At 52.4% G+C, this 27,454-nt stretch overlaps 2 protein-coding genes across 7 annotated transcripts in view; both read right to left on the reverse strand.

The window, feature by feature from the left end:
- Positions 1 to 18,837, reverse strand: part of LOC109572076 (galectin-16-like) — a 97,868-nt gene extending 79,031 nt beyond the window's left edge. The window contains exon 1 of one of the 3 annotated variants that reach the window (XM_070771030.1): positions 18,050 to 18,837. Coding sequence is in view for 1 of the 3 variants with exons in the window: in XM_070771026.1 (XP_070627127.1) it covers positions 17,874 to 17,927 (54 nt within the window). In the remaining 2 variants the exon portion in view is untranslated. Of the gene's footprint in view, positions 1 to 17,753 lie in introns of all 3 variants that reach the window. The other 2 variants (XM_070771026.1, XM_070771028.1) reach the window with 2 other exon arrangements.
- A 140-nt stretch (positions 18,838 to 18,977) lies between these two features.
- DYRK1B (dual specificity tyrosine phosphorylation regulated kinase 1B) lies at positions 18,978 to 27,360 on the reverse strand. Of its 4 annotated transcripts, XM_019979260.2 has the most exons (12): positions 26,435 to 26,729; positions 25,011 to 25,174; positions 23,882 to 24,001; positions 23,603 to 23,791; positions 23,084 to 23,231; positions 21,941 to 22,227; positions 21,114 to 21,260; positions 20,887 to 21,027; positions 20,563 to 20,598; positions 20,283 to 20,478; positions 19,809 to 19,915; positions 18,978 to 19,713 (listed from the first exon to the last, which is right to left on the reverse strand). In XM_019979260.2, exons 1-12 carry the CDS (start codon positions 26,508 to 26,510, stop codon positions 19,342 to 19,344), a joined length of 1,983 nt encoding a protein of 660 aa, XP_019834819.2. In that variant the 5' UTR covers positions 26,511 to 26,729; the 3' UTR covers positions 18,978 to 19,341. The 4 variants fall into 4 exon arrangements, with proteins under 4 accessions (XP_019834819.2, XP_019834821.2, XP_019834818.2 ...); XM_019979262.2 differs by lacking the exon at positions 26,435 to 26,729 and adding an exon at positions 27,206 to 27,360 and having other exon boundaries at positions 20,283 to 20,598; XM_019979259.2 differs by having other exon boundaries at positions 20,283 to 20,598.
- Positions 27,361 to 27,454: the final 94 nt, after the last annotated feature.

Below are 27,454 nucleotides of genomic sequence, written 5' to 3' on the forward strand. Positions count from 1 at the left end.
TGTACAAAGGTTTTTAATTTTGATGATGCCCAATTTACCTTTTCTTTGTTGTTTGTGTTTTTGGTGTCATATCTGAGTTTCATAGTTTTTGCTCTTACATTTAGGACTTTGATCCATTTTGAGCTAATTTTTTAATATGGTTTAAGGCGAAGGCCCACCTTTATTATTTTGTATGGACCATGCAGCTGTTGCAGCTTCATGTGTTGATGAGACTGTTCTTTCCCCGTTGCGTGATCTTTTGGCGACCGTGTGGAAAGCCAATCAGCCAGACACCAGACCCAGTCCTGTCTCCAGGCGTCGTCACACACTACACTGTGAACCCACAAGGTCTCCACGGTATGTGGCCTCTTCTTTGTCTCTGGACATGGAGTATCTTTTTTGGTGGGTTCCAGTGGCCTCCTGTCGATGGTTGTTCAACAGCTAGTTGTGATTTTGGTGCTCTTGCAGGAGGAGATGAGCTCACATCCTCTACTTCGCCATCTTGAACCGGAAGCTTTGCTTTATTCTTGCTCTTACTGCGAAAGCATCCAGTTTTTCCCCAATAAGTATGATGTTAGCTTAAGTGTTTCATAGATGCCTTTATCATGTTAAGGAAGTCCCCTTCTATTCCTAACTTGCTGAGAGTTTTTATCATGAAAGAGATTTTTCCAAATATTTATATCTGTTGAGATAATCACATGGTTTTTGCTTCTCATTCTATTGATGTGGAGTATTACATTAATTGATTTAGGGATATAAAACCAATCTTGCCTTCCTGGAATCAGTCTCACTTATTCTTTGTGTGTGTCCAAATATAAATTTTATTTGGAATAATTAGGGTTTTCTTATAAGCTGATGGATGTAATGCACAGTAGCAAACAGCAGAGAGTTCCTGATTTTTCCTACACGTGCTGGAATGAAAAGCGGTTAGAATCTTGGTTGGTTCCAGTTTTATTTCAGAAAATTTGTAATCGGTTATAGGCCAGACATTAAGATGCAGTTCCCAGGTCCACCCAGGAAAGCTGCTACCCTCAGTCCTGGGTCTGGATCACACCTCTGCTCCTGCCCTAGACACTGGCCCCAAGGCAGCAAAGTGTATCCTTGTGCAGAGCAATAATGTGTCGACTTAAAAAAAAAAAAAAAAAAAAACTGCTCAGTGTGAGAGTTGCAAGTTATGTTTATTTGGGGCAAAATGAGGATGATAGCCTGGGAGACAGCATTTTAGACAGTTCTGAGAAACTGCTCCAAAGAGAAGTGGAGAAGGTCAGTTTATATATGATCTCGGTGAAGGCGGGGAGTACATGCAATCAAGCACCTGTTCTTTGCAGAAAGTTTCTGCTGGTCTTGTGAGGGCCTCTGCTAGTCATCAGGAGCAGTTGTCACCGTGAAGGGCTGTACTGCTGTTCTAGACATGAGGAGATAACAAGGATTGGGCTCATAAGATTGGTTCCTGAAAATATCTACCTACCTGAAGACCTGTTCTGCCAGTTTTCCTCTGAACACAGAGTGCCTCATTTCTGCTCTCTGCTCTCCACCCTGAACTCCTTTCTGGGGGTGTTGGAAATCAGCAGCACATGTTTTAATCCTTGTAGAGGCAGATGGCAAGTGCCAGTTCATAGGTGACAATGGGAAGCCCATGCGGAGCCATCTTTCCCAGCCAGACTGGAAGAGGGAAATCTCACTTGCTCTTGGTGTGTAGTTCTTTTTATACGTTGCTGGACTTGGTTTGCCTAGTGTTTGAAGATTTTTGCATCTGCATCAGTATTCATAAGGGATACTGGCCTGTAGGTCTCTCTCCTTGTATCTCTTTGCCTAATTTAGGTAGCAGGGTGATACTGGCCTCATAGAATGAGCTGGGAAGTGCTCCGTCCTATTTATTGGAAACATTTGTGAAGAGTTGGTATTCATTTATCTTTAAATGTTTGGTAGAATTTAGTGGTGAAGCCATCTGAGTCTAGGCTTTTCTTTATGGGTAGCTTTTAGAGTATGAATTAAATATTTTAACTTGCTTTGGGTTTGTTCAGATGTCCTATTTATTTTGTTTAGTCATTTGTGTCTTTCTAGGAATTTGTTTTTCATCTAAATAATATATTGGCATACAGTTGTTCATAATATTCATTTTTTTTTAAATTTCTGTAAGTTGGTAGTAATGTCCCCTCTTTCATTTCTGATACTAATCATTTCACTCTACTCACGTTTGTTCTTGGTATATCTAACTAATATTGTTACTACATTGATCTTTAAAAACCCAACTTTTGGTTTTTCTGATTTTCACCATTATTTTTCTAGTCTCCATTTCATGTATTTCTGCTCTAATCTTTATTTTCTTCCTTCTGACTGCTGTAAGTGTAGTTTTTTCTCTTTCAAAGTCTTGAGTGGAAGTTTATTATTTGCAGTCATCTTTTTAAATAAAGGTATTTACAAGTATATATTTTCTTCTAAGCACTGCTTTTGCTGCACCCCATGAATTTTGATTTAGGATGTCTTCATTTTCATTTATTTCAAAGTACTTTCTAATTTGTTTTTTTCTTTTGGTTATTGACGAGAATATTGTTTAATTTCCACATACTTGTGACTTGCCCAAATTTCTTTGCTATTGCTATCTGACTTTATTCCATTGTCACCAGAAAATTCTCTCTACCTTTCACTTTATCAAGATTTGTCTTGTGGCCCAGCACGCCGTTTCCTCTGGCAAATGCTCCACAGGCACCTGAGGCAAGTGTGTCTTCTGCTTTTCTATAGATGTGTTAGGTCTAGTTTGTAAGTGTTGCTCAAATCTTCTGTTTTCTTATTGACATTCTGCCTGATTGTCCTATTTATTATTGAAAGTGGAGTACTGACGTCTCCTAATACTATGTTTCTTAAAGAAATTTATTTCAAAAATTTTTATTTTTGGCCATGCTGGTTCCTCGTTGCTGCTCAAGGGCTTTCTCAAGCTGTGGTGAGCGGGGCGATTCTCTAGTTGTGGCGCTTGGGCTTCTTTTGTTGCGGAGCATGGGGTTCCCGGGTGTGCATGCTCAGTAGTTCCTGCTCGTGGGCTCTCGAGCCGGGGCTCAGGAGTTGTGGTACACGGGCCGAGTTGCTCTGCGGCATGTAGGATCTTCCCAGACCAGGAATTGAACCCATGTACCCTGCATTGGCTGATGGATTCTTAACCACAAGTCCACCAAGAAAATACCCCATTTCTTACCTATGTGGTGGCCACATGTGCATTCAGAGTATAATTTTTTTCAACTGTATACACATGTATTAATATGTATGTGTCTCTACACATAGATACACTATATGGCACAATTTTTTAAAAGTTTTTTAATTTTACCACTATTAGGATAGAGCCCAAGTTCTTCTCATGACATATAAAGCCTCATACAACCTGTATTCTGCCTGTATGCCTGACCTAATCTCCTGCCATCCTCCTGCCTCCCTCTCAGCTCTGGCCACACTGACCTTCCTGCTCTAGCTGACAGGTCAAGTAATAGCGGAGCTTGTTGGAGGGGCGCTTAATTGGCCCTGTGTTTAAAGCCATTTGTATTAGCAAAGCAAACAAATGTCTGTGGTGGGCTGAGTGAGTGGGGGTTGGACATCCAGGGGCAGGGATTATGTGGCAACTGCAGCCTCCCAGAGATTAGGAGGAAAGGTGTCTGCTTATATAAGACAGCTGGAGATGGTCCTGAAGGCTGCCAAAAAAGGAACAGTTGTGGGTGAAGGAGCCATCAATCAGGTCCCCTGAACAGGTGGAGGCTGGCGCTACTCTCAGCGGAAAGCTGGGCTCAGAGCTCCAGTTACCAGCACGGAGAATCCAACTATCAAAACCAATGCCAGAGGGGAGGGAGAGGATGAGAAAGAAGCCTGAGTCAGCGGAAAGAGCGAGTCCAGAGCACCTGAGGTGACTGCAGACCCACTAGAAAGGGAGCTGGACCCCAGTAACAATAACATCTAACTAGGCAGTTCTCAAGGTAGGGTCCCCTGGACCAGCAGCATCACTTTGATGCAGGAACTCGTTAAAAATGCAGTTTCAGGCTCCCCTTTCTGAGAATCAGAAATTTCAAGGGGAGGGAGGGCAGGGCCCAGCAACCATGTCTTAACAAGCTCTCCAAGGACATTCTCACGTCCAAGTCTAAGAACCATGGATTAATGTCAGTGGGCGTTGGACTATGCGCCAGGCACTGTTCTGAACGATTTACTTCTATTAACTCACTGGGCTTCATAATGGTGTTATCACAGAGGACAGCACCATTTTCCAGATGGGAAAGGTGAAGCAGTGACTTCCGTAACTCACCTGAAATCAGAGGGCCAGGCAGAGCAGAGACGCGGCTTGGAGCTGTGCTCTCCCCCTCCTACCACGCTCGCCTGTGGTGAAGCTGCGTCCAGGACATGGCCGCTGGAATGCTTCTCAAACACTCTTGCCAGAACCCATTCCAAGTTTGTGATTTTCTAAAGTTGGACCTGAGAATTTGCACTTTTTCACCAGGTTGCACACTTGGAGAACTTCTGTCCTGTCACTCTGCATTTTCCACACACTGACTGAGTGCAGCTGATGGAAATGTTGACTGGGGCTTTAAAACAACAACAACAAGCTCCATGCGTATAGGCCCCTGCTGGGATGCTTTGGGCTACAAATGACAGGAAACCCAATTCAAACTGGCTTAAGCAGAAACGATATTTATACGCTCATCTAACGGAACAGGTTACGTCTGCCTTCAGGTACAGGTGGATCCAGGGCCGAGGAGGTAGTCAGGATTCTCTTTCCCTCTTCATCTCTCAGCTCTGTCTTCCTTTCTGTGTGGTCATTTCCAGGTGAGCCCTCCTTGCAAACGGGCCCCCAGCAGCTCTGGCCTGGGATCCTACTGGCTGGGAAACCACCACCTTTTGTGTTCTGTGGTGTCCCCCTTCCCTGCCAGCTCAGGGGAAGCCCACCCCAGCTCTCATCGGCCAGGTCTGGGTCACAGGCTCATTTCTGAAGTCGTGGTGGTCAGGGAGATGGAAGAGTCTCAGTAGGGAGGTCCAGGTTATGGGCTCAGCCCTAGAGAACCAGCAGGTGGACTTACCCGCACCCAAAACACACAGATGAAGAGGCAGAATGCGGGATGCTGCAGCCAGAAAAATGGGCGGCTACTGGGCAGGCCAGTATAACGTGTCCACTGCACCACCTTCAGAGAAAGGGCACCAGGCAGCCGACGTGTGTCCCACTCATGAACCTTTCATAAATGGGTCCGAGCACAGAGATGATGGTGAGAGAGGGAACCTGGAGTTTGATGTGTTGTTTCGTTTATACAGAGGAAAGGCTTGGGCAGATAGCCTGTGGCCCTAGAAGTCAGCACAGCGGTTATCCTTGGGGAGAGGGTGTATGATCAGTCCTCTGTTGCTGCTTTAACGACCCCCCTCACCTTAGTGGTATCATAAAATACTGGGACCTGATGACGACTATCATTTACGTGTCTGGGAGTTCGCTGAGCTCTTAAGTATGTGATCGCAGTGGTGGAATTCCTATAAGGTGATGGACGGACACAGCAGTGTCTGCACCAGGAGGCAACCAGCGGGTGGCGGGAGCAAGCAGGACAGCCTATAGTCTGAGACCCACTCAGTTAAACAGGGACTGAAACCAGCCTCACAGGGGCGCTGGGAAGAGTCAAGGGAGTCATGCAGGTAAAGGCCTCACACGCCACCTGACACAGCGCGGGTGTCCCTGTGAGAATAAAAGGAGTCAGGCCTGAAGAGGGAGGGCTCATGCCCTACCCTGCAGCGTGTTACCCCCACAGGAAGATGGCATTACTGACCCCAGCAGGAAGAGGGGTACCCTGCACTCCCAGACAGGAAGGGCAACCACCTTACTACCCAGAAGCGGGAGGGGACGCTTCCTTCTTGCCTTGCCACAAGCCCAGCCAATGGGAAGCCGGCACTGCCTGCTGCCTCTGATTAACTTTCTGATAACTTTCCTGTCACACTGTCCTTACTATGAAAGCCTTCTACGTTGTGTTAACTTCTTGGTTTGCCATACAGAATGCTGCCCCATCCATGAATTTTTAAATAATGCAAATTAGATCTTAATTTACTCAGTTAAACCTTGTTTTTTGCTAACACTCCTAAAAGTGGTAACTCACTCACCACATGATCACTAGTTGTTTGGCTCCATGTAAGAGGACCCAGGTCCAAAGGGCTTGAATTAGAAAGAAATGCATTACTTCACACACAGCAAGAAATCCAGAGGTGTAGGGTGTTTCAGGGTTGTTGAAGTCAGACATTTAAGAAAATTTAATTTTACTTCCAAAAGAATTTTAACTTAAAAATACACGTATTTATCAAGTGCCAACTAATCACCAGGCCCAGAAGTGGAGACACAGCAGAGGAAGCAGAGCCCCTCACCTGGCTCCGTGACTCAAGTCCTTCTGCCCAGACCTCTTCGGCCTGACAGGCGAGCCCCCAGGGGCTGGCACTGCCCCCCTCACATGGCATATCCAGAGGTGGTACGAGGAGTCTGAGCTGCCCACTCCCCTTTTTGATTTAGCTCTACAGAGGTATTTATGTGCAGTGAAATAAACCCATTTTAAGTGCACAGCACAGCAAACCCCAAAAGGTTCCCTCTTCCACTTGCTGGTTTTACCACGTTTTCGCGCGCAGTGTCTCTGTGTGCCGGGTTCTCAGCTTTCTGGAATGGTATCGTCATCCGGTATGGAATCTTCTGAATTTTGCTCCATTCACAGAACATTATTTTTCTCGCACACCTGTCGTTCCTTCCTTTTCACTACTGCATAATATTCATTTAAGAGGGATTTATTGACTCCCCGCCAGGTTCTGGAGATAAAGTGGCGACAAGAACAGGCTTTGTCCCCATCCGTGTGGATTTATCGATCTCAAGGGAGAGACAGTCATTTAGATCATGAAAGCATCTCGCCCACCGTCTCATTGTGGCTGCTTCTTTGTGTTTGGGTGTAGAATATCTTTTTGGTAGGTTCCAGTCCTTTTTTGTTGATGGTTGTTTGGTAGTTGTGATTTTGGTGTTTTCGTGTGAGGAGGTGAACTCAAGTCCTCCTACTCTGCCATCCTATCTCCCGTCTCCGGGAGACAGACATTTAGATGCTGATGTGTATCACAAGTAGTCAGGGCTGAGATGAGGAAAACCAATAGAGCAGAAGCCCAAAACAGACACCCAACCACCCTGGGGGATCAAGGAGGACTTCCTGGAGGAGGAGACATCTTATTTGAGACCTGAAAGATGTATGTGGTTACTTTTGAGAATGAGGTAGGAAGAAAGAGGGAAGCTTCAAAAAAGAGAGAAAAACATGTACAAATGCTTAGAGATGAGGAGTCTGGAGGGCTAGACCAGCACAATCCAAGAGAAACATCATGAGAACCACAAATGTAATTTAAAATTTTTTAGTAGCCACATCAAAAAAAAAAAGGAAAATTAATTTTAATAATATATTTTATTTAACCCGATATATCCAAAATATTACCATATTAACATGTGATCAGTATAAAAGCTATTAATGAGACATTTTACATTCTCTTTTTGCACTAAGTCTCTGAGATCTGGCCGGTATTTTACACTAAAGTACATCTCAGGCCACACAAGCCACATTTCGAACCCTCCACGACCACACGTGGCTGGTGGCTGCCGTACTGAGCAGAACAGCACAGCGAGACCCTTGTTACTCAAAACACTGGCCTCGCTTGGGAGCTTGTTAGAAATGCAGAATTCTCAGTCCCCCTCCCCAGACCCACTGATTCAGAATCTGCATTTTAACACGATCCCAGGGGACTTATATGTACATTAGTTTAAGAAATATGGGTCCAGTTCTGCCTGAAACACTTCTGTGGCTTCCCACTGCCCTCATGAGAAACCCCAGGTACTGGCCCTGGTAGTCATTCATTCATTCGCTCATTCATTCCTGTTACTGCGCGCCTGCTGTGCGCCAGGCCGGGTGCTGGGTGATCCTGGGACACAGCAGGAACACAGACAGACCTGAGTCATGGAGCCCCCAGGCAGTTAAAGGTAAGTACCCAGATCCCTGTTTCCTTTAGACCGTGTTAAACACACTGTGCTGAGGTGAAGTTACGGTGTGCATGGGGTGTAACGGGAGGTTGACCTGGCTTGAGTGGAGGGGCGGCCAGAAACGAACCCAAATAAGGAAGAGGCCACTATCGCGGCAGAGAGCCACACGCAGGTGAAATGTCCCGCTGCAGGGGACGGGCTGCCAGGCAACTCGGCCGGCCTCGGTCACTAAGAGGGATCGTTTTCAGGCTTCAGGGCCATGTGGAGAAATGCCCGGAGGGGATCGGGTTACGGGGAACGAGCCAGTGATGGGGCTGCAATACTGTCACACCGGCAGAGATGCCTGCATTTGGAAAGCCCATGGGGAGGAGCTGGGCTCAGGAAGATGGTCAGTGTGCCCACAGCGGGAGGACTTAGAGCAAGGAAGTTAGGTCCCTTTTGCTTTGAAGGCCATGTCTTCTGATAAAACACCTGAATTGCTTTAAACTAACTGAGTAGGGAGGGAACGTGTGCGGGATGTGGAGGGAACAAGAATGGCCACGTGCTGTAACTGCTGAAGCTAGGTGATGGGGGCACGGGCACCTATTAGACTCTTCTCTCCGCCTTGGCGCATGTTTGAAGTTTCCCCTTAAAAAAACAAAACAAAGTTAAGTGTTTTTCTTTGCAAGTAATTGGGGATGTTGAAAAAAATATTTTTGGCACCTGGAGAAGAAAGTCTGTGAAGCTCTTCTGAAAAGAAGAAACTGCAGTATTAGAAATGTGAGCATCTCGGGGAATTTCCTGGTGATGCAGTGGTTTGGGCCCCGGAGTTCCACTGCAGGGGGCATGGGTTCAGTCCCTGGTCAGGGAGTGTCAGATCCCATAAGTTGCCTGGCAAGGGCACCCCCCGGTCCCCCAACCCCAAAAAAACCCCCAAAAAACCACTGTGAATGTAAGCATCTCCTTAAGAATGGAGCCCAAGGGGAAGAGGGTTGAAGGCACAGACAGTAGAAGCAATAGTATTCCTGGGTTCAAATCCCAGGGCTGCCACTCACTACCTATGCGACCTGAAGCAACTGATTTCAACTCTGAACTGAAAAACTGGGATAACAGCAGCTGCCTCCTAAGGGCTGTGTTAGGTTGTTACTGAATTAATGCACACAGAGGGCTCAGACTGGTGCCTGGCTTGAAGCAGCGCATGTAAATGTTGGCAGTGGTTATCACAGCACGTGCCAGGCAGATGTCAACACTGCAAAAGGTCTCAAGGCAGACGCACCTGCGGTTCCTTTACAGAATTGACTGTCCCAGTAGTCTGGTATCAGAGGGAAAGTCAGGAACTCTCCCAACACCGATGTATTGATACTTTAGTAACCTTCCCTTACACATACAAAATCCTTTTCTACAAGTCAGTTGTTCCAAAGGCTTGTGAAACACCCTCTAAGTAAGTGACTTAAGTTCTGTTTATAATGATAACTGAAGACTTCACGGTAAAGAGGTTCCCTAAGTTGATGGGACCTTGAAAGGAATCCTATAAGCACTCAGAAGTCAGTCTGGGGTGACTGAAGGTTATAGACACACCCCTGTTCTCTTCCTGCCCTGGTGGAATGGTTTAGGTGATATTTTACAAATGATTCCTGAAAGGTTTTTTCCTCTTAAACACAATGTGATTATTGTCTTTTGTTTAGTTAACTCTTTCTCCCACAACAGCTACTGGTGTGTTCTGTTAGTATTCAACAAAAACATGTTTGTTGCAAAAAATACTTTAAAGTGAATCTCCTCTCCCCTACTTTCAACATGCAGAAATGACCACTGGTTTTACATTTTGTCCATCATCTTTACAGATGATGTCTGGGAGTGTTTCAAAATAATACGAGTGGGAAGAAAGCGGGTGGTGTATGTGGAATGGGCAGGGCTGGCGGGACTGAAGGTCACGGGGCTGAGCGAGGGTGCACGCTGAGGCCCAGGTGAGAGTGAGGGCCGAACTCTAGGAAGAGAGGAAGTGAGTTCAGTGTGTCTGTGGCTCAGGCAGTCGGGGGGACAGGCGGAGCAAGTCAGGGACCAGGTCACACCACACACTCAGTGTCAGTCTATGGCATGAGGACTCGGTCCTGAGGACGCTGGAGAAATATGGAAGGACTTCAAGCAAGAGGGTGTGATAAGATCTGGGTTTCACAGAGATCCCTCAGCCGTCCAGTGGAGGTGGGTTAAAGGGGGAGACAGGAGACCAGGCAGAGACAAGGTAGGATAGGACAGAGCTGGACCAAGGCAGGGCCATGACAGATGAGAAGGGGCGGGTGGTCAAGCCCTGGAGGAGGACGGTAGGATGCAGGTTGGGGAGGGAGGCGGCATCAAGGATGAAGCCTTGAGCTCTCTCTGGGAGCCTGGTGTGTGACACCCCTGTGACAAGGGCCAAGAAGAGGAGCAGGTTTGCAGTTTGGGACATGGTGAGTATAGGGGCCCGGGGCTGAGGGCAGGATGGAGAGAGGGCTTCTGGGGCCCAGGGAGGAGTCGGAGCTAAAGGCGGAGAGTGGGCATCATCAGTACAGAGGCAGGAAACAGATCACAAGAGGGTGAGATGGCCCAGAGGCAGGAGGAGAGAAGAGCCCCCCACCAGCCTCTGATTTAAGGGGTCAGTGAAAACAGGAACCTCTTGCAAAGAAGCAAGACACAGGAGAAAAACCAGGGGACACTTGTCATAGAAACCGAGGAGAGCATGTCCTTACAGAAACGGGAATGGCCCACCATATTTGCTAAGATGGCCCATAGGATGAATACCAAAAAGTGCCCACTGAGCCAGGATTCTCAGCCCAGAGAAAGAAATTACAAGAAAACAAGGGCAGAAGGAACCCTCTGGAGACTGGATGAGAGACCATTATGGACTCAAATAGGTTTATTTGTATACACTGATATCTGTATATATACACACACAAATACAAATGTGTGTGTACATGGGTTTCTGCGTATACATTTCCCCAGCTCTGTCAGCTGAGAGACAACGGAGACACCTCAGGTGCAATGACCACGCTCAGTGCCCAGTTCTTGGTTTCCAATGCCACCCTCCATCAGAGGAACTGGGGCTACCTGCAGAGGGGCTGAGTCCAGGGCTGGGCAAGTAAATGTGAGAGGAACTGGCACATCTTACAAGTGCTGAAGAATAAGGAAGTGCTCGAGGGAAAAAATAAGAATACAGAGCCAACCTGGAAGAGCCCCTATGGCCAAAACTGGAACAAGTTGAGTGAAAAAGTTAATTACGATAGTATTGGGTTAGATGCAGAGAATAAAATATCCATGAGTCCGCACTGATACGACTGTACAAATAAATGGGATAGAAGGGACAAACCTCCCTACAGAATTCCCAGTAAGAAAAGAGGAAATCAGAAAAGCATCCTTAACACCACAGTAACAACTGCTGCTGAGCAGCTTCACTGAGGAACAGCAAATGAGCGGGCGGAACGCTGAGGAGACCGCTCAGGAGACCCTCATAGGGTCTTCCCGTATTTATCAATTACTGTGGCGGTTTTGACATATGAGAACAAATTCTTTGTATTTTCTCTCCAGGAATTGGAGCTTCTGGGCTGGATTTTGTGACTAGTTTCTAAAAGGCATAAGGAAAAGGAAAACCCTATGAGAAACCTGGCAGCCAGCACCAAAAGGAAGTGATCCGGGTTCCCATCACCTGAGTGGTACTCTTTGCCCAAACCTACACTCCTGGTGTAGCCAGGAGAAGAACATCAGACGACCCCAGACTGAGGGGCGTCCTACCCCATACCTGACCGGGAAGGCCATGGGAGGGAAAGACAGACTGTCACAGAGTGGCGGACACGGGATGAACAACTGCAACACGGCGTCCTGGAACAGAAGAGCATTAGTCAATTCCACGCGTTCTTCCACTAAAGCGAATTCTGTTAGCAGAATAGTAATCGGTGTTCACTGCTTAGTTTTCACAAATGTACTGCAATTAAGTAAGATGCTAACATTAGGGGAAGCGGAAGGAAGTCTCTCTATTATCTTTGCAACTTTCCCGTAAATCTCAGAAAAAGCTTAAGTATCTATTGACTTGGCTACATAGTCACCACCTGCGTCCCAGACTCCATCTCATGGGTTCTCGACTCCAGGAAGTCCTCCCTGATACCTTCAACGAGGTCACGTGCTTCACTGGGTTTCCCTACCTCCCCCTTCCCGCCGTGACCCCCGTGGTCAGGGCTGTCTCCCCACTGGACAGGTGCTCTGGGAAGACAGGCCGGAGGCTGCTGCAGTCATCTCCAGGGTCCCCCTTACTTCCTGGGACCTGACCTTAGCCCTTTAAGTTCAGAGCCTGCCAGACCCCCCCACCTTCCTTGTCTCCCTACCCTTCCCCCAGTACACCAACTGTCACCAGCACTGTGATTATTTGAGGTGAGCACCCTGTCCACAGCCCTTCCCAGTAGACAGACCTCACTGTAGGAGTCCTCCGTCCACGGTGGGTGGAGGGGGTTGGACACTGGACCCCAGCACTCCGACTTCTGTCTGGGGAACTTGGGACGGAAAGGCTGTGGGGCACTGCGTGGGAAGACCCCATAGAGTCAAGGCAAGAGCCCCCCAGGGCCAGCCTAGCGGCTGCAAACAAAAACATCAACTGCAAAGAGCAGCGGGGGCCCACAGGGCCTGGGGGAAGCAGGGTCGCTGCCCCGTGTTGACTCTCTTCTCTGTCATCACCCACAACCAGCCCACTGTGGGGTCTGCCTTCAAAACGCATCCGGACGACTGCTCAGGCCTCCCCACGCCCTCATCCAGGCCACCGTCCCCTCCCCACAGGCTCCCTGCTTCCACTCCCAGATCTCAGGTCCATCCACACACTCCCTCCCTTAGTGAACTCATCCTGGACCTTATAACCATGACATCACCAACAACTCCATGTTTCTGTCTCCAGCCCAGACGGCGCCCCTGAACGCCAGACTCCTGTACCTGCTGGGGTGCCTACCACGACCACGGGCTCCTTCACACAGTGAAACAGCACTCTGCTCAGGCTAAAACCTTGCAGTCACTGACCCCCCCTTTCTCAACTCGCACCCCAATCCACTTCCACCACTACCAAGCTGGCCGAGCCACCATCTCTCAGCTGGATTGGAGCCGCAGCCTCCACGCTGGGCCTGCTTCCATTAAGAGGCCCCCAAAGCGGCCAGAGGAACCCCACTAGGACATGAGATGACGTCACCCCTCAGCTCAGGATGTTCCGACTGCTTCCCACCTCACTGGGAATCAAATCAAGTCCTTCCCATGCCTGCCCCCGCCCCAATCCCCTGCGTGCCCCCCACCCCCATCCCCTTTCCACTCAGTCTGCTCCAGTTCACCCCTTTTTGCTCCTCCTACACGCTGAGCACATCACAGGACCTTTGAACTTGCTGTTTTTTCCCCCAAACAAAACAGGCGCACAGCTGGTTTCCTCCCTTTTGGTCAGGTCCCTTCTCCAATCGCATTTTCTCAGAGATCTCTCATTTAACCCCTCCACCTAAAATAGCAGCTCTTGTTGCTCTCTATCCCCCTCCCCTGGCCTTCACCAATACTAAGGTAAGGGAAAGTAAGTGAAGTCGCTCAGTCGTTTCTGACTCTCTGTGACCCCATGGACTGTAGCCTATCAGGCTCTTCCGTCCGTGGGATTTTCCAGGCAAGAGAGCTGGAATGGATTGCCATTTCCTTCTCCAGGGTATCTTCCTGACCCAGGGATTAAACCCGGGTCTCCTGCATTGCAGGCAGACGCTTTACCGTCTGAGCCACCAGGAACAAAAATACTAACTTTTGTTAAAATCATCTACCTCTCCCCGCTAGAATGTTAAGTTCCAATGAGGACAGGGCTCTTGAGCATCTTATTTACTATTATAAAACCAGCACCTAAAACAATGCCCGAAACAGTACTGCATATCTGATGAATCAACAAATAACAAAACCCAGACGTTGGCTCCAAGTAACAGAAGGCCCTATTCAACTTGGCTTGAATGATTTAAAAAAAGAAAAAAGCTTTATTGGATCCCCTAATAAGAAAGTCCTGAACTAACTCTTCTCAGATGCGGCCTGATCCAGCACTTCAACAACATCCCCAAGGACCTGATGCCTGTCTATCCATTAGGCCTTCCGAGAGAATGGCTGTGCCCTACGGCCAAAGCCCACCTGGGTGCGTGCTTAGCCGTGATCATCTTCCCTGCCGTGGGTTAGGTGTCTGCCCTCTGACAGACCCTGTGCTCCTCATGGCAACCTTCTGAGATGACAAGTATATTCTAGACTTTACGATGAAGAAATGGAGCCTCAGAAAGGTGAAATCACTTATCTAAAATCATATCGCTAGTAAGTGGAGGAATTAACGCTTTAATTCCTCTTATGACCCCTTCTTTAACCATCATGGAGATTTTAACGCTGGTGACCATGATGCTGGTAATAGCCATGATATGCTCACCATGTGTATCCTGCTGGTCCTCCACTAACTTCTCTGTGCCCTGGTTTTCTAATACACATAATGACAATAATAATACTACCACACAGGGTGACTCTGAGGGTTAAAAGAGCTAATACATAATATGGACTTCACTGGTGACTCAGACGGTAAAGAATCTGCCAGCAATGCAGGAGATTTGGGTTTGATCTCTGGGTGGGGAAGATCCCCTGGAGGAGGGCATGGCAACCCACTCCAGTACTCTTGCCTGGAGAATCCCATGGACTGAGGAGCCTAACGGGCTCCAGTCCCTGGGGTCACAAAGAGTTGGACACGACTGAGCGACTTAACACTTCTCATTACACTTATTACTAATACATAAAATGGTCAGATCTCAAAAAAAAAAAATCTGTCTCAGTTAGCTATTGCCAGGTAACAAGTCCCCAAACACCATGGCTTAAAATAGAAACCATTTATTTGCTTCTGATTCTGTAATTTGGACAAGGCTCTGAGGGGCAATGGGACTCAGGATGGCTCATCTCTACACCATGTGGTGTCAGCAGAGAGCTGGGCTAGACTATCCAAGATGGTACCACTCATGGCTGATGTAGCACATCAGCTGGGGGCTGACTGGGCCTCCCTCTTTCCACATCTCTCTCCAAGGGGTGGTCCAGGGCTACAAGAGTAAAAAGCACAAGCTTCTACTTCCTAAGGCCCAGGCCCCCCCAACCAGCACAGCATCACTTCCACTGGATTCTGTTGGTTGAAACAAATCACAGGCCAGCCTAGATTAAAAGGGAGGAGGAGACTCCACCTCTTCCCAGGAGAACCAGGAAAGAACACATGGTCTTCCTCAGTAGCAGCCACTTTAACTTCACGGCAATCAGCTTCCTCACAGGCGTCTCTACTTCAGTCCTCAATCCCCTACAGCCAGTTCCCCACACAACGCTCAAGGGAGCTTTTAACATACGTAACCGATCATGCCTCCTTCCACTGTTCAAAATTCTACAGCTTCCCAGGACTTTCTTGGTGGTTCAGTGATTAGGACCCTGAGCTTTCACTGCTGAGGGCACAGGTTCAATCCCTGGTCAGGAAACAGATCCTGCAAGCCAGCGCAGTGTAAAAAAAAAAAACAAAAACCCAAAACCCAAAACAAACATTCTTCTACAACCTCCCAATGCACCTGGGGTAAAGACACAAACTCCTTACAGGATCCACATGGTCTGGCCTCTTTCTCCCCCTCAGCCTCTACATTCCAAGTCTCACACACACACACACACACACTTGATTGGGTTAATATCCTTCATCACCTCATTTCCTAGGGTCCAGATGAGACATCCTGTCAAGTGTTCTCACAACACTCTACTTTGTAATTTCATATCTGTGTGATAACTTAACAATCTGAACCTCCACCCCCGAGACTGTGAATTCTCTAGGGAAACTCTTTTGTTCTCTGCTGCACTCTCAATTCTGAGCACAAAGCAGAGGCAAGATGAAATGCCCCTTGGATGTCACAGACCTCAGCAAATTTTCAGGCAGCCCTGGGCACAGGGGATCAGCAGAGTCCCTAGGATGCTGGGATCGCTAACTACTATGAAATCACCCGTCCATTCATCTTGTAAATAGTTACTGAGCCTGTACTACATGTCAAGAGCTCTTCTAGGTGTTAGACAGAAAGCATGGAGTAGATAAAAGCTTCTGCCCTGATGGTCTGCTATGGGGGAAGACAGACAATAAGCAAGTTAAAGGGAGGACAAATATGAGTATCAGTGATCCAGTTCTAGAAGGGTTGTCAGGAAAAACCTCCAGAAGAAGGTAACATCTGAGTAAAGACCTAAAGGAGATGAAGGTGAGCCTTGACTCTGTGGGAGAAGAGGGTTCAAGGTAAAGAGAACAGCAAGTGCAGAGTTCCTGAGGCCAGTATGGCTGGGGCAGAGGGAACAAGCCGAGGGGAGTGGATGATGTCAGACGGGTAACAGGGACACAGCATGCAGGGCCTTGCAGGCCACAGAGAGGCCACAGAGAGGAATGTGGTTTTTACCTTCTGTGAGATAGAGCCACACGGAATCAAGAGCAGGGAGGGGAATGTGACCAGATGCAGGCTTTCAGAATGTCCCTTTGGCTGCAAGTGAGGAACAGACAGTGGGGAGCAAGGAGACAAGCGTGGACAGGGCCAGCGTGACAGGAGTGGAAGTGGGAAGAAATGGTCAGGTTCTGAATATACTTTGAGAGTATTTGCTGATAGACTGGACTAGGGTATAATACAAAGTGGGGAGTTGAGACAACTCCAAAGCTTTTGATCTGAATAACTACAAGGATAGAGCTGACATTTAGTGAGAATGTGGGCGGAATACGTTTTGGGGAAAAGACCAGGAGTTCAGTATCTCTAGATATCCAAGAGGCGGTATGCTGGCAGTCAACAGATCAGGGGAGAGGTTCTGGGTAAATGTCTATGCTCATCACAGATTCCTTACAGGACTTACATGATCCGACTCCTGTGATGTCTTGATGCTCATCTTGCACCTTGCTAAGTCTGGTTTACTCACAGATCCTGAGCTCTCTACCTCCTGGCCACGTAATCCTGGGCTGTGCTTAGTTGCTCAGTTGTGTCCAACTCTTTGCGACCCCATGGACTATAACGCTGTTCATTAGGATTCTCCTGGCAAGAATGCTGGAGTAGGTTGCCATGCCCTCCTTACCAACCCAGGGATCGAAACCAGGTCTCCCGCATTGCAGGCGGATTCTTTGCCGTCTGAGCCACCAGGGAAGCCCAAGAATAATGGAGTGGGTAACCGATTCCCTCTCCAGGGGAACTTCCCCACCCAGGAATCGGACCGGGGTCTCCTACATTGCAAGTGGATTCCTTATCAGCTCAGCTACCAGGGAAACCCTATCTTGGGCAAGTTATTTAATTTTTTCTACCATCGGTAACCTCATTTACAAAAGGAAGATCATAGTAGTATCTCCTTCCTACGGCAATTCATTCAAAAAATACTATTAAGCATTTTTGATATGCCAAAATCTGTTCCACAGTGCTAGAGAGATCCCTCTCCCACACAGCCTGTGAACTCAGCCTTCTGGAAGTCTCCTCCACCCACATTCATCCTCCCCTCCCATCCAAGGGCCCTGCCATGGTACAACCCTGGCATCTCCTGCCTAGGACACCACGGCTGCCATCCTGGGCTCCCAGACCCTAGTCTCTCCCGTCAATCTCTTCTGGCAGCTGGCAGCAAATTGGGTCTCTTCCCTTCTGGAAATTACCCCGAGGTTCCCCACTGCCCTCAGGACAAAGTCCAAGCTCCCTCAAGAGCCAACAAAATCCTCCACGACCTAATTTACACAGCCCTTTTCAATAAGATTTCCACTAACACGAATCACCTGCGATTCATTCACACACACCTGTTTCTCATCATCGCCTTCGCGCAAGCCATTCCGCCGCAGCACCGCCACCCCCAAACATTCCTCCGTCTTCAGGTCTCAGTTCAGACAGCACCTCCTTCCCCAGGAAGGTTTCCCTACCGGTGCCGGGCTGGTTCTCTCCGCGTTCCAAGCGGCTTCCGTTAGCGAATACATGCAGATCCATAACGGGGCTCTTGTCCGTCTCTCCTACCGACTGGGGCTTCCCGCGAGCCGGACCCAACAAAGCAGCTAGCAATGCCCCATATTGTGGGGCCACTTCGGGCCTCCCCGCTTACCTCGTGATCACGAACGCCTAACTTGCATGCTCTCCCAGCACAGCGCGCAACCCACCTGCCGCCAGACTGGAGAACTCAACGCTCCGGAGAGTCTGGCCTAAACCACCCAATCACTACCTTCCTCTCCTCTACAGCCCGCCTCCAGCATCCGGGCCCTGGATGTCTCTGACTGCCGATTGGCTGCCTGGGAAGCCCCTAAGCGCGTGAGCGAAAAGAATTCTGGGCTCTGTAGTTCCGCAACGAAAACAGTGAAAAAGGAGTGCCAAGAACGCCATTTCCCAGAAAGCGCCGCGCACCAGTATCCTTTGAACCTGGCGGCTCTTGATTGGCCGGTTGGGGGACAGAAGTTTCCAAATTACCATGGAAACAGGCCCACTTACCTGGAACCCCGGTAATTTCCTTTTGCCTGAGAATCTAAAACATTTTGCTCAGCACTGATTCCAAAGAGTGACACAAGACGTGTGCATGTGTGAGTGGGGTGGGGGGTGGGGGGTGGGGGGTGGGTATGTAAATTCTGTTCGCATTGCTGCCTGCCATCCCCCAGATGGCACCAATAAGGCCTGCTACATGCACTCAGCACCTACTGAACGCCGGGCAGAATGAGCCACGCCCGTGCAGACTCTGCACAAAGCCTGGCTTCTCAGGACAGAACCTGATGTTCTCCATGGACAGCTGGCCCTTTACCTTTCAAGGTCTCAGTTTATCCGAGAAAAGGCCAGTGTGGGCTAGGAGCATATCCAGGATCGCTGTCTAGGATTCCACAGCCCCACGCCTCCTACAGGCCCATGTCTGTGCCATAACTCCCCCAGGGACCGGGGCCTCACCCCAACCACAAAGCTCTGCCAGCACCCCTTCCCCAAACACCGTTCCCCATGCCTCTGAGGGCGGGGTGAGGGGAGCCAAGGGCCTGCAAACGCTCAGGCGGGCATGTGAGAAAGCTCTTTACTGGGGGGTACAGCAAGGAGGAGCAAGGCCATCTCCCCCTACCTGCCCCCACCCCTCCTAGGGCCCTGGGGTGAGGGGGGTCTCCCCCACCCCACTGGACCACCACTGTCTTTGGTACAATAAATAGAAAACAAGGGGAGAGAGGGGGCCAAGGGTCCAGTCCTTAGTGGGGAGGTGAGCCTCAACCCCTCTCCTTGAACCCCTGCCCCAGGCCCCAATCAGTGCAGGCCTCACCCGCCCCCGCTGGGTAGCAGCAATTCCAGTCAAGGGGAGAGATGAGGATGGGAGCCCAGGGCCCCCGGATGGGGGGGTATGGCTTCAGGAGGGGCCCCAGGGAGGGGGCAGGGTCATGAGCTGGCTGCCGTGCTCTGGGGTACACCACGGAGGCCCAAGCGAGGCCCCAGGGTGGCAGGGTCATCGGGGGGTGGGAGGGGTGGACGACCCCCTGTCATCCGAGTCCGGAGGGCTGAGGCAGCTGGGTGCTGGGGGGCAGGCGCTGGGTGAGGTGGGGAGCAGTCTGGGGGCCCGCCCACCAGGCTCACATCCATCAGCTCCGGGGGTGGTGGTGAGGTTGGTGATGGGGGACGACCAAGGCATCGGGGTTGGGCGGGTAACTGGGCTCCAGCCCCTGGCAGTGATGAGGCAGAGGCAGGGGCCTGATGTGTCTTGTGGGGCACATCCCCCCCGGCCCAGGGGCGCAGCGGCTGGGAGGGCGGGACCTAAAGGAGCAAAGCAACGGTGGGTGATGGAGACCTGGGTTCTGAAGGCCCAGACTGCCCACCACCCTCCTCCTAAGTCCCCAAGACCCCATTACCTGGGGGCTGTTCATCTCACAGTCAGTGATGGGGGGCCCAGGGCCCCCACAATATCGGTTGCTATAGCGGTAGGTCCTGTTGTCACTGGAGGAGCCACTGGAGCCTCCTGGAAGTGCCAAGCAAGGAGAGAGGCTTAGCAAGGAAAGGGAGGGGGGGTGGTCTTCAGGTGGCTGAGTCTGGTTCATGGCCCAGGCCCATTCAAAGGATCAGACACAAGTGAGATTAGGGGTCAGGGTTCAGTTGGGTGTCAGAGAGTCAAAACAAGTTTTAGAGATCTGAGCCCAAGCTCAGAGACAGGCTCAGGGATCGTCTGCGCTCCCCTGCTCCACCCACTGTTGAGTTCAGGATCTCGTAGTTTCAAAGCTCTAGGCCAAGGCCCAGGTGACAAAGCTATTCCCCACCCCACCCCCACCCCCCCGCCCCACACCCCCCAATCAGAGCTACCCGACCCTCATCCGGCACTGAGCACCCACCGGAGCTGGAGATGGAGCTGGCGGTGCTGGAGGAGGGGCAGGTGTCGAGGGGTGCGGGCGAGGTGGAGGCACTGCTGCCCGCCGGGCCCGTGTTGGTGGCCTCATCTGCCGTGCGGCGGAAGAAGCCGTGCTGCAGCGCCCCCAGCGGGCTGATGCGGGCGGCGGGCTCATACTCCAGCATGCGCAGCACCAGGTCCTGGAAGCGGAGGTAGTCGGCGGGGCTGTGGCCCGGCTCCCCCGCCCGCCGGCCCCCGGGCCCGCCCGTCTGCACGCCCAGCACCTCCTGCAGCCGCCGTGTCCCGGGGCCCTGGTAATCCTGGCAGGGGGAGGTGGGAGGGGGGGCAAGAGAGTGGCCGTCAGTGGGCAGGAGGGGCAGGGAGACACACACGGGGAAACAGAGGCACAAGAGAGAAAGTGGAAAAAGAGAAGCTAAGAAGAGCTGTGCGGTGGGTAGTAGGAGAGAGGGGGTGGGCGGGGGAGGAAGGAAAGGACAGACAGGGAAAGACACAGGGAGAGGAAGCAGGGAGACGGAGGAGGGAGCCCCAAGTGTGAGAGAGTGAGGGGCCGCCGGGGTAGGAGGAGCGGCGTGGGGCGGGGGCCGCACCTTCCTGAGTTCCTTTGTCCTTCGTAGGGTCCAGCCGCCCCCAGGCAGCCGCTCAAAGTACTTTCGAGCCTTGGGCGCCTGGTCCAGCATGGGGGCTGGTGGGATGCCCAGCACCTCCACGATCCGGTTCATCTGGTCCACCTGAGAGCAGGCGGGCCGTCAGGGTCACTGGGCCGGCCGGGCCTCCACCCCCTCCTCGGGAGCACACCCCCTCCTCGGGAGCACACCTCATTGGAGCCACTGAAGAGGGGCTCTCCAGTGTGCATCTCCACCAGGATGCAGCCAAGGGACCACATGTCAATGGCCAGGTCGTAGGGAGTGCCCAGGAGCACCTCGGGCGAACGGTAGAAACGGCTCTGGATGTACTGGTAGATCTGGAGAAGGGGAGAAGGCAACCATCAGAGGTCCCAGCCTCTGTTACGAGAACAGCCCCAAAGCTAGGAGGGCCGACCGAGGGCAAGCCTCCTGCCCCCAACACTTGGGACGGGGGGCGCCAAACCCTCATGTTATCAGCACCAGCTTGCTGGAATCACCACCACTATCGTACTTATCGGCTTCAGGGCTCTCTGCCGGCCTAGTCTGGTCCTGAGCCCCTCTAAGTCACCAGGGGCTGGCAGCCGGCAAACCTAGGCCCTTCCCACCCTCCCAAACCAGATCCTTTTCAAGCCACTACCAGCATCATCTTAGCTGCAAAGTTGAAAAGCCTCGCCCCTTCCATCCCCAGCTTTAAGAGCACAGGGTAAACAAAACTTTGCAGAGCGCCACAGCCTTTCAGGCTCACAGCCACCCAACTATCCCTCTGCCCACCCCCTCCTCAATCTGGCAAAACTGGCCCTGTCCCCTCAGGCTCCGCTCTCCCCTCTCCTTCGGGCAGTACACCCGGTGGCCCTCTCCCTCTCTTGGCCCCATCCCAAGCACCGTAGCTCAGGTATCAGGCTGCACGTGACAAGGCTATCCCCGCCTAGCCTCGCCCCGAGGACCCAGGCCGCCAGTCGGCCCCGCCCACAGCCGGGCCACACCCACACCGAGCCCCGCCCCCGGGGCTGGGCCGCACCCGCTGGCCGAGCTGGCAGGAGCTGCCGAAGTCCACGATCTTGATGGCGCTGCGCTTGGGGTTGCAGAGCAGGATGTTCTCGGGCTTGAGGTCGCAGTGAATGATGCTGAGCTCGGGCGTGGCCAGGAAGAGCAGCGCCGTGCAGAGCTGCTGCGCCAGCTTCCGCGTCAGGTTGAGCGAGACGCCGCGGAAGTGCGTGTTGCGCAAGAGGTCGTACAGGTTGTAGGAGAGCAGCTCGAACACCAGGCACAGGTGGTTCCGGAACATGAAGTGCCGCTTCAGGTGCACTGCCGGGAAGGGGGCGGAAACGGGCCGAGCAAGAAACTGAGGCTCTGCGAGGGCTGCGGCCCACAGTCACAGAGAGGCTGCTTCTCGAGCACAGACCAAACTGGAGTTTGCTCTGCGTGCTGGGTGCATGCGTGCTAAGTCGCTTCAGTCGTGTCCCACTCTTTGCGACCCTGTGGATTGTAGCCCACCAGGCTCCTCTGTCCATGTGATTCTCTACTGCCTACTAATTGGAACGTTTTCATATGTCCACAATTTCATTTACAGGAAGTTAATCTCTTTTCTAATCTCTGTCAGACTTTGTGATTAAACCAAAGAGGAAGTTTCTATTTGCTGCTGATGGGTTTTTAACACCGTCCTACACTTCATTTCATTTTATAACACTGTTTTTAGTCTCAGTTCTATTTTTGTGACAAAGGGTACTTGCTTTCCATTTACCGTAAGGATGTGTATCTTCCCTTTAAAAGAAACACAGACTCCTTCAATCTACTTGATTTTTCTAAGAGGAATCAGTACAGGAAAGAGGACAAATATGCACACACAGTAAAGGCTCTGGAGGTCACCGCCTGGTCAAATGACAGCTCTGCCGAGTACAAACGCGGTGACCTGCTGCAAGTCATGGCACCTAACTGCCTCTGTTTTTCCATCTCCAAACTGTGGGTAATCTGTGATGAGGGTTCACCAAGTTAATGTGTGTCAAGTTCTTCCAGTAGAGCCTGACCCCTTAGTGAGCACTCAATCAACTGACCAGCATTCTCATGTGAACAGGATACGGTGAAAGTGGCAAGCCTGCCCTGAAGACCTCAGCCCCTGCCCGTAAGGGGGGGCCCACCCGAGCAGCCCTGCCCCAGGCCTCACCTATGTAGTACTTCATCTCTGTGTCGTGCTGGTTCATCAGCTCCAGCAGCCGCAGCTCAATCTGGGCCTGGTTCAGGAAGGCTTTCTTGTTCTTGATGATCTTAATGGCCACCAGCTCCTGGGTCTGATGGTCATAGGCCTTCACCACCTGTGATCACAGGCCGTCACAATGTGAGGGAATGGGGGCACAGGGAACAGCCAGGGACCACCCCTCTCTCCAGCAAGGACACCCACCGATACCACCACCAGTAATACTACTCATTCAAAACGGGAGTGCTCACCCACAGCCAGACGCTAGGGTAAACACGGGACACAGCCTTATGTGGGGAGTCCTGTTGTTTGCACTATTTTATAGAAAAGGAAACTGAGGCACAGGTAACCAACAGACTGCGCTGGGACAAGTGGCCCCGCGTGGAGCTCGAAGCCACTGAGCCCACTGGCTGTGGGTGGGGGTCAATACCAGGGGGTGCCCGTACCTCCCAACCCCTGGATCAAGGTCGGGTGAGGGGCATCCCGCACCTGGCCAAAGGAGCCTTTGCCAATGAGTGAGTCAATCTCATAGCGCTCCAGCCAGCGCTCGCCGCTGCGCACGATGTAGTCATGGTTGTCATCGTCGTAACCGTGGTTCAGGACCTTTTTCTCCTTCTTGGTGCTCGAGTCCTGAGGTGGCGCCTGCTGGGCCCGCCGCTTCTTCTTCGCATAGTACACCTGCCCAGCCGGCCAGGAGACGGGGAGCGGTGAGTGACAGGTTGTCAGGACCCCTCTGCGCCCAGCCTGTATCCCCGCTCCTCTGCCCACCTCATTGATGTGCTTGTAGGTCTTGATGAGGTCCACGGAGAGCTTACGCAGCGGGGCCGAGGTTGCGTCTCGGAAGGCCAGGGGCAGCCTCCGCGGCAGGAGCCGTACTTCCGGCAGCACCTGGGGACAGGCAGGGTGACCGGTCGGTGGGCACTGAGGGAGGCCTCCACCCCTACCTCGAGGGGGCGAACTCTGTGGGCTGTTGGCTCACCATTACCACACGGGTTATTTATCTGGTCACTGACAACCCCACTAGAATTGAAACTCCCAAAGGACAGAGACTTGACTTATTCTCACTTCCTCTCCTGAGCCTGGAGCAGGGCCTCACACAGAGTGGGTGTTTATGAGCAATTTGCTGAGTGAATCACGAAGTGAATGATTTACCCCTGACCTTTCATCACACACCTTGATTCTTTTCTAAACCTCAGTTGGAGAGGTTGGAAACCTGGGCTCTGACCCTCCCCATCCTTCAGTGGAGACCATCCATCCCGGGACTGCCTCCCAGAGGGGCTCCCTATCTTGCCTTGTCCTCACCCTTTGGGGCCTCCCCACCCTGCACCCCTTCTCTGTGCCTCTCTGCCCAGTTTCTTCACCCTGAGGATCGTGGATCCTCATACTCCATCCTGTTTCAAGCTCTACAGCTCAGAGTCTTCAGTCTACCCTTGAAGCTCTTAACCCTGCACTCCCAGGCCCGGCTGGCTCCAAAATCCTTCAGGCTCAAGCTTCTTCCCTTTGAACTCCTCCAGATCTTTCACTTTGGATTTTTTTTTTCTTAATGAGTATTTATTGAGTGTTTACTATGTGCCCGGCACTGTTCTCAGCATTTCCAACTGCATTTCATGAACTTGTTTAATCCTCACAACGCTGTGAGGTAGGCATCGGGTCCCATTTGACAGAACAGGGAAGTGAAACATGTGGAACCTAAGGAAATAACCACTGTGCCTGGACGGGAGCCCAGGCTCTCCAAATCCCGACTCCTCCAGCGACTCCTCTCTATCTTCCACTCCCAAGGCACCCTTCACGCCCGGCAGACTGTCCTGGGCAACCACATCATCTTTTTTGGCCCCAAGACCCTTCTATCCCAGCCTCCCCCTTCCCCAGGCAGGTGAGGAGCCAGCGGAACGCGTACCTGCGTGTGCTCCTGGGGCCCCGGGAAGCCAGAGAAGGGACCATGGCCCGGTGGGACAGCCATGGTGGGCTCAGAGGGCCGCAGGGGAGCGAGGCCTGGAGCGGGAGCCCGGCCGGGGGGCGCCTTCTCGCATCCTGCACCTCGGCTGCCACCGCCGCTGAGACCTGAGAGGGGGCGGGGTGGGGGGGAGAGGGGGGACATGGAACAAGAGGATGTGTTGGCCAGTGCCAAGCAGGAAAGAGGTGGGCAGCAGAGAGAAGGCGGGGCCCAGAGCAAGGAGGAAAGAGTGCAAGGGGTCAACAGGTGGCAGTGAAGAGCGGACAGAGAGAAGTGGCGGTGGGGGCACAGCAGAGTCCCCGGCAAATGATGACCAGATACATGAAGCAGGCGGCACGCAGAGAACACGGGAAAGGGAACAATTGGGAGCCAGGCAGGAATGTGGGCCGTGACAGGAAAGGACAGAAAGACATGAATAATTGGGGGGAGGAAGAGAAGAGAGAAACCACAGACAGCACAGGGAGTTGGGTTCACGCTCTCCTCCCCATTTCCACTTATGGCTCTCCTCAGGGCCCCTCCTGGAGTCTTCTCTGAACGTCAGGGCCTTGTCTTACCACATGACGGTCCCTCCACTTCAAGGTCTACACTTCCCAGTAGGTCCCCCAATCCAGAGAACTCTAGGCTCCCTCCCAAACCACAAGGGAGTCTTCCGGCCCCCTCTAAATCACAGCAGACTCCTCTGCAAGCCCCTAAAACCACATCAGGGTCCTCAGAGAGCTCCCAACCACACCAAGGTTATCTGAGGACCCCTTTATAACAGAGTCCTAACCCCAAGGCATTCTCACCCACCAGGGTACACCCTTCTCAGGGGACCCTCCCCATGTGGTGCCAAGACCTCTTCCCTAACATTGCCTCCCACATCAGGGACCACCCTCCAGTAATTTCCCAAACCATATCCAGTTTCCGCATGCTACACCAGGGCCCTTCTCCACATTACTCCAAGCTGCTCCCCCCTCCCCCACTAGGGCCACTCCTTTGGGAAGCAAGGGGGAGGCGTTTCTATCCGCGCTTTAGAGTGGATCGTCCTTCTCTCCCCTACCATGGATCCTACCCCCACCCTCCCAACCAATATTCCTGTCAGGGCCCTTTCTCCAGTTACTCCTTCACACTACAGTCAATCCACAGCTGTGCCCATTCCTAGAAGTCCCCCAGAGCCAAATTCGCCAAATATCAGAGTTCTCCCCTTCCAGAGTATCTTCTACACCAAACTCCTCTCCCCACGGGCCTTCTCCCCTGTCAGTCCTTTCTCCCATGCCAAGCCCTGCCACTCCACGATCCCTCCTCTCTCTTGGAGCTCCCCCACAAAACAATCTCTGCCCCGGGGCCCTCCCACAACAGGACCCTCTCTCCCAGCCTCCACCCCATACCCGGGTCAGGGCTGGCGCGCCCACGGGGGGCTGGAGCGCGGTGGGGCCCCCAGTTGGGTGGGCGAGCGGCCAGCATGGCGGTGGTGGCTGTGGTGAGGAGACAGCCGCCTGTCCCGGCCCTGCCGGCCCGGCAAGCCCCGCGGCGGGGAGGGCAAGCGGGACAGGCGGCCCGGTGGGTGACAACAGCAGGCAGCAGCCGCCGCCGCCAGGGGCGGGGAGAGAAGGAAACTAGGGTCAGCCCGGGGCACGCGGGGGAAGGGGAAAGCAGGTGGACGGGGGAGGGGCGGGTTAACCCTCGCCCCGCCGGCCCCGCCCAGCGCAGCCACCCGCCCCAGGGGACCCCGGCGTCCCGCCCCCCACCCTGGAGGCCAGCCCCGGCCTGAGGAGCCCAGGCGGGCGGGGCCGGACCGAACTTGGCAGTCCACACCTACCATGGCAACAACCGTGCCATTGGTCGTTGCTGCCAAGAGATCAACCAATCACAGCGCAAGACAGCGGTTGCTAGGCGACGACGATGCGGCCGGCGGAGCCGAGCCCAAACAAAGGGCGGGAGCGAGGCCCCGCTACCCCCTCCTAAGACTGCTCCCTCCGGCTCGGCCCCTTCCAGGAATCCGACTATGAATAGCCAGGCAAAGCCTGCACCTGCCCGCCGCCCCCCTTCTCTCCTCCTTCGGCCTCGTGCTAAATCTCGCGGCGACGCAGGCAGGGCGGGTCCCAGACTACCCTCTCTCCCCGAGAGCGCGTGCTGCCCCCCGGGAGCTGCGTCCTTACCTGAGGGCGCGGGCAAGGGAACTCAAGCTGCTCGGGAAGCCCGAGCTCAGTCCTGCCCACAGGCTGAAGATATCCGGCGAGCGCAGCGAGCCAGGGCCCCGATTACCCAGTAATGCAACCAGCAAAATGGCGACCACAACAAACCGGCCCCCCCGCCCCGGACTCCGCCCCCACCCCCCAAGCTGTTTCCCCTCACGTGACCCAAGGCAGCGCTCCGCGGCTGCGCTCCGAGGACCTTACAGGGATCCA

Source organism: Bos indicus, chromosome 18 (assembly GCF_029378745.1).
Source record: "Bos indicus isolate NIAB-ARS_2022 breed Sahiwal x Tharparkar chromosome 18, NIAB-ARS_B.indTharparkar_mat_pri_1.0, whole genome shotgun sequence".
Taxonomy (NCBI): domain Eukaryota; kingdom Metazoa; phylum Chordata; class Mammalia; order Artiodactyla; family Bovidae; genus Bos; species Bos indicus.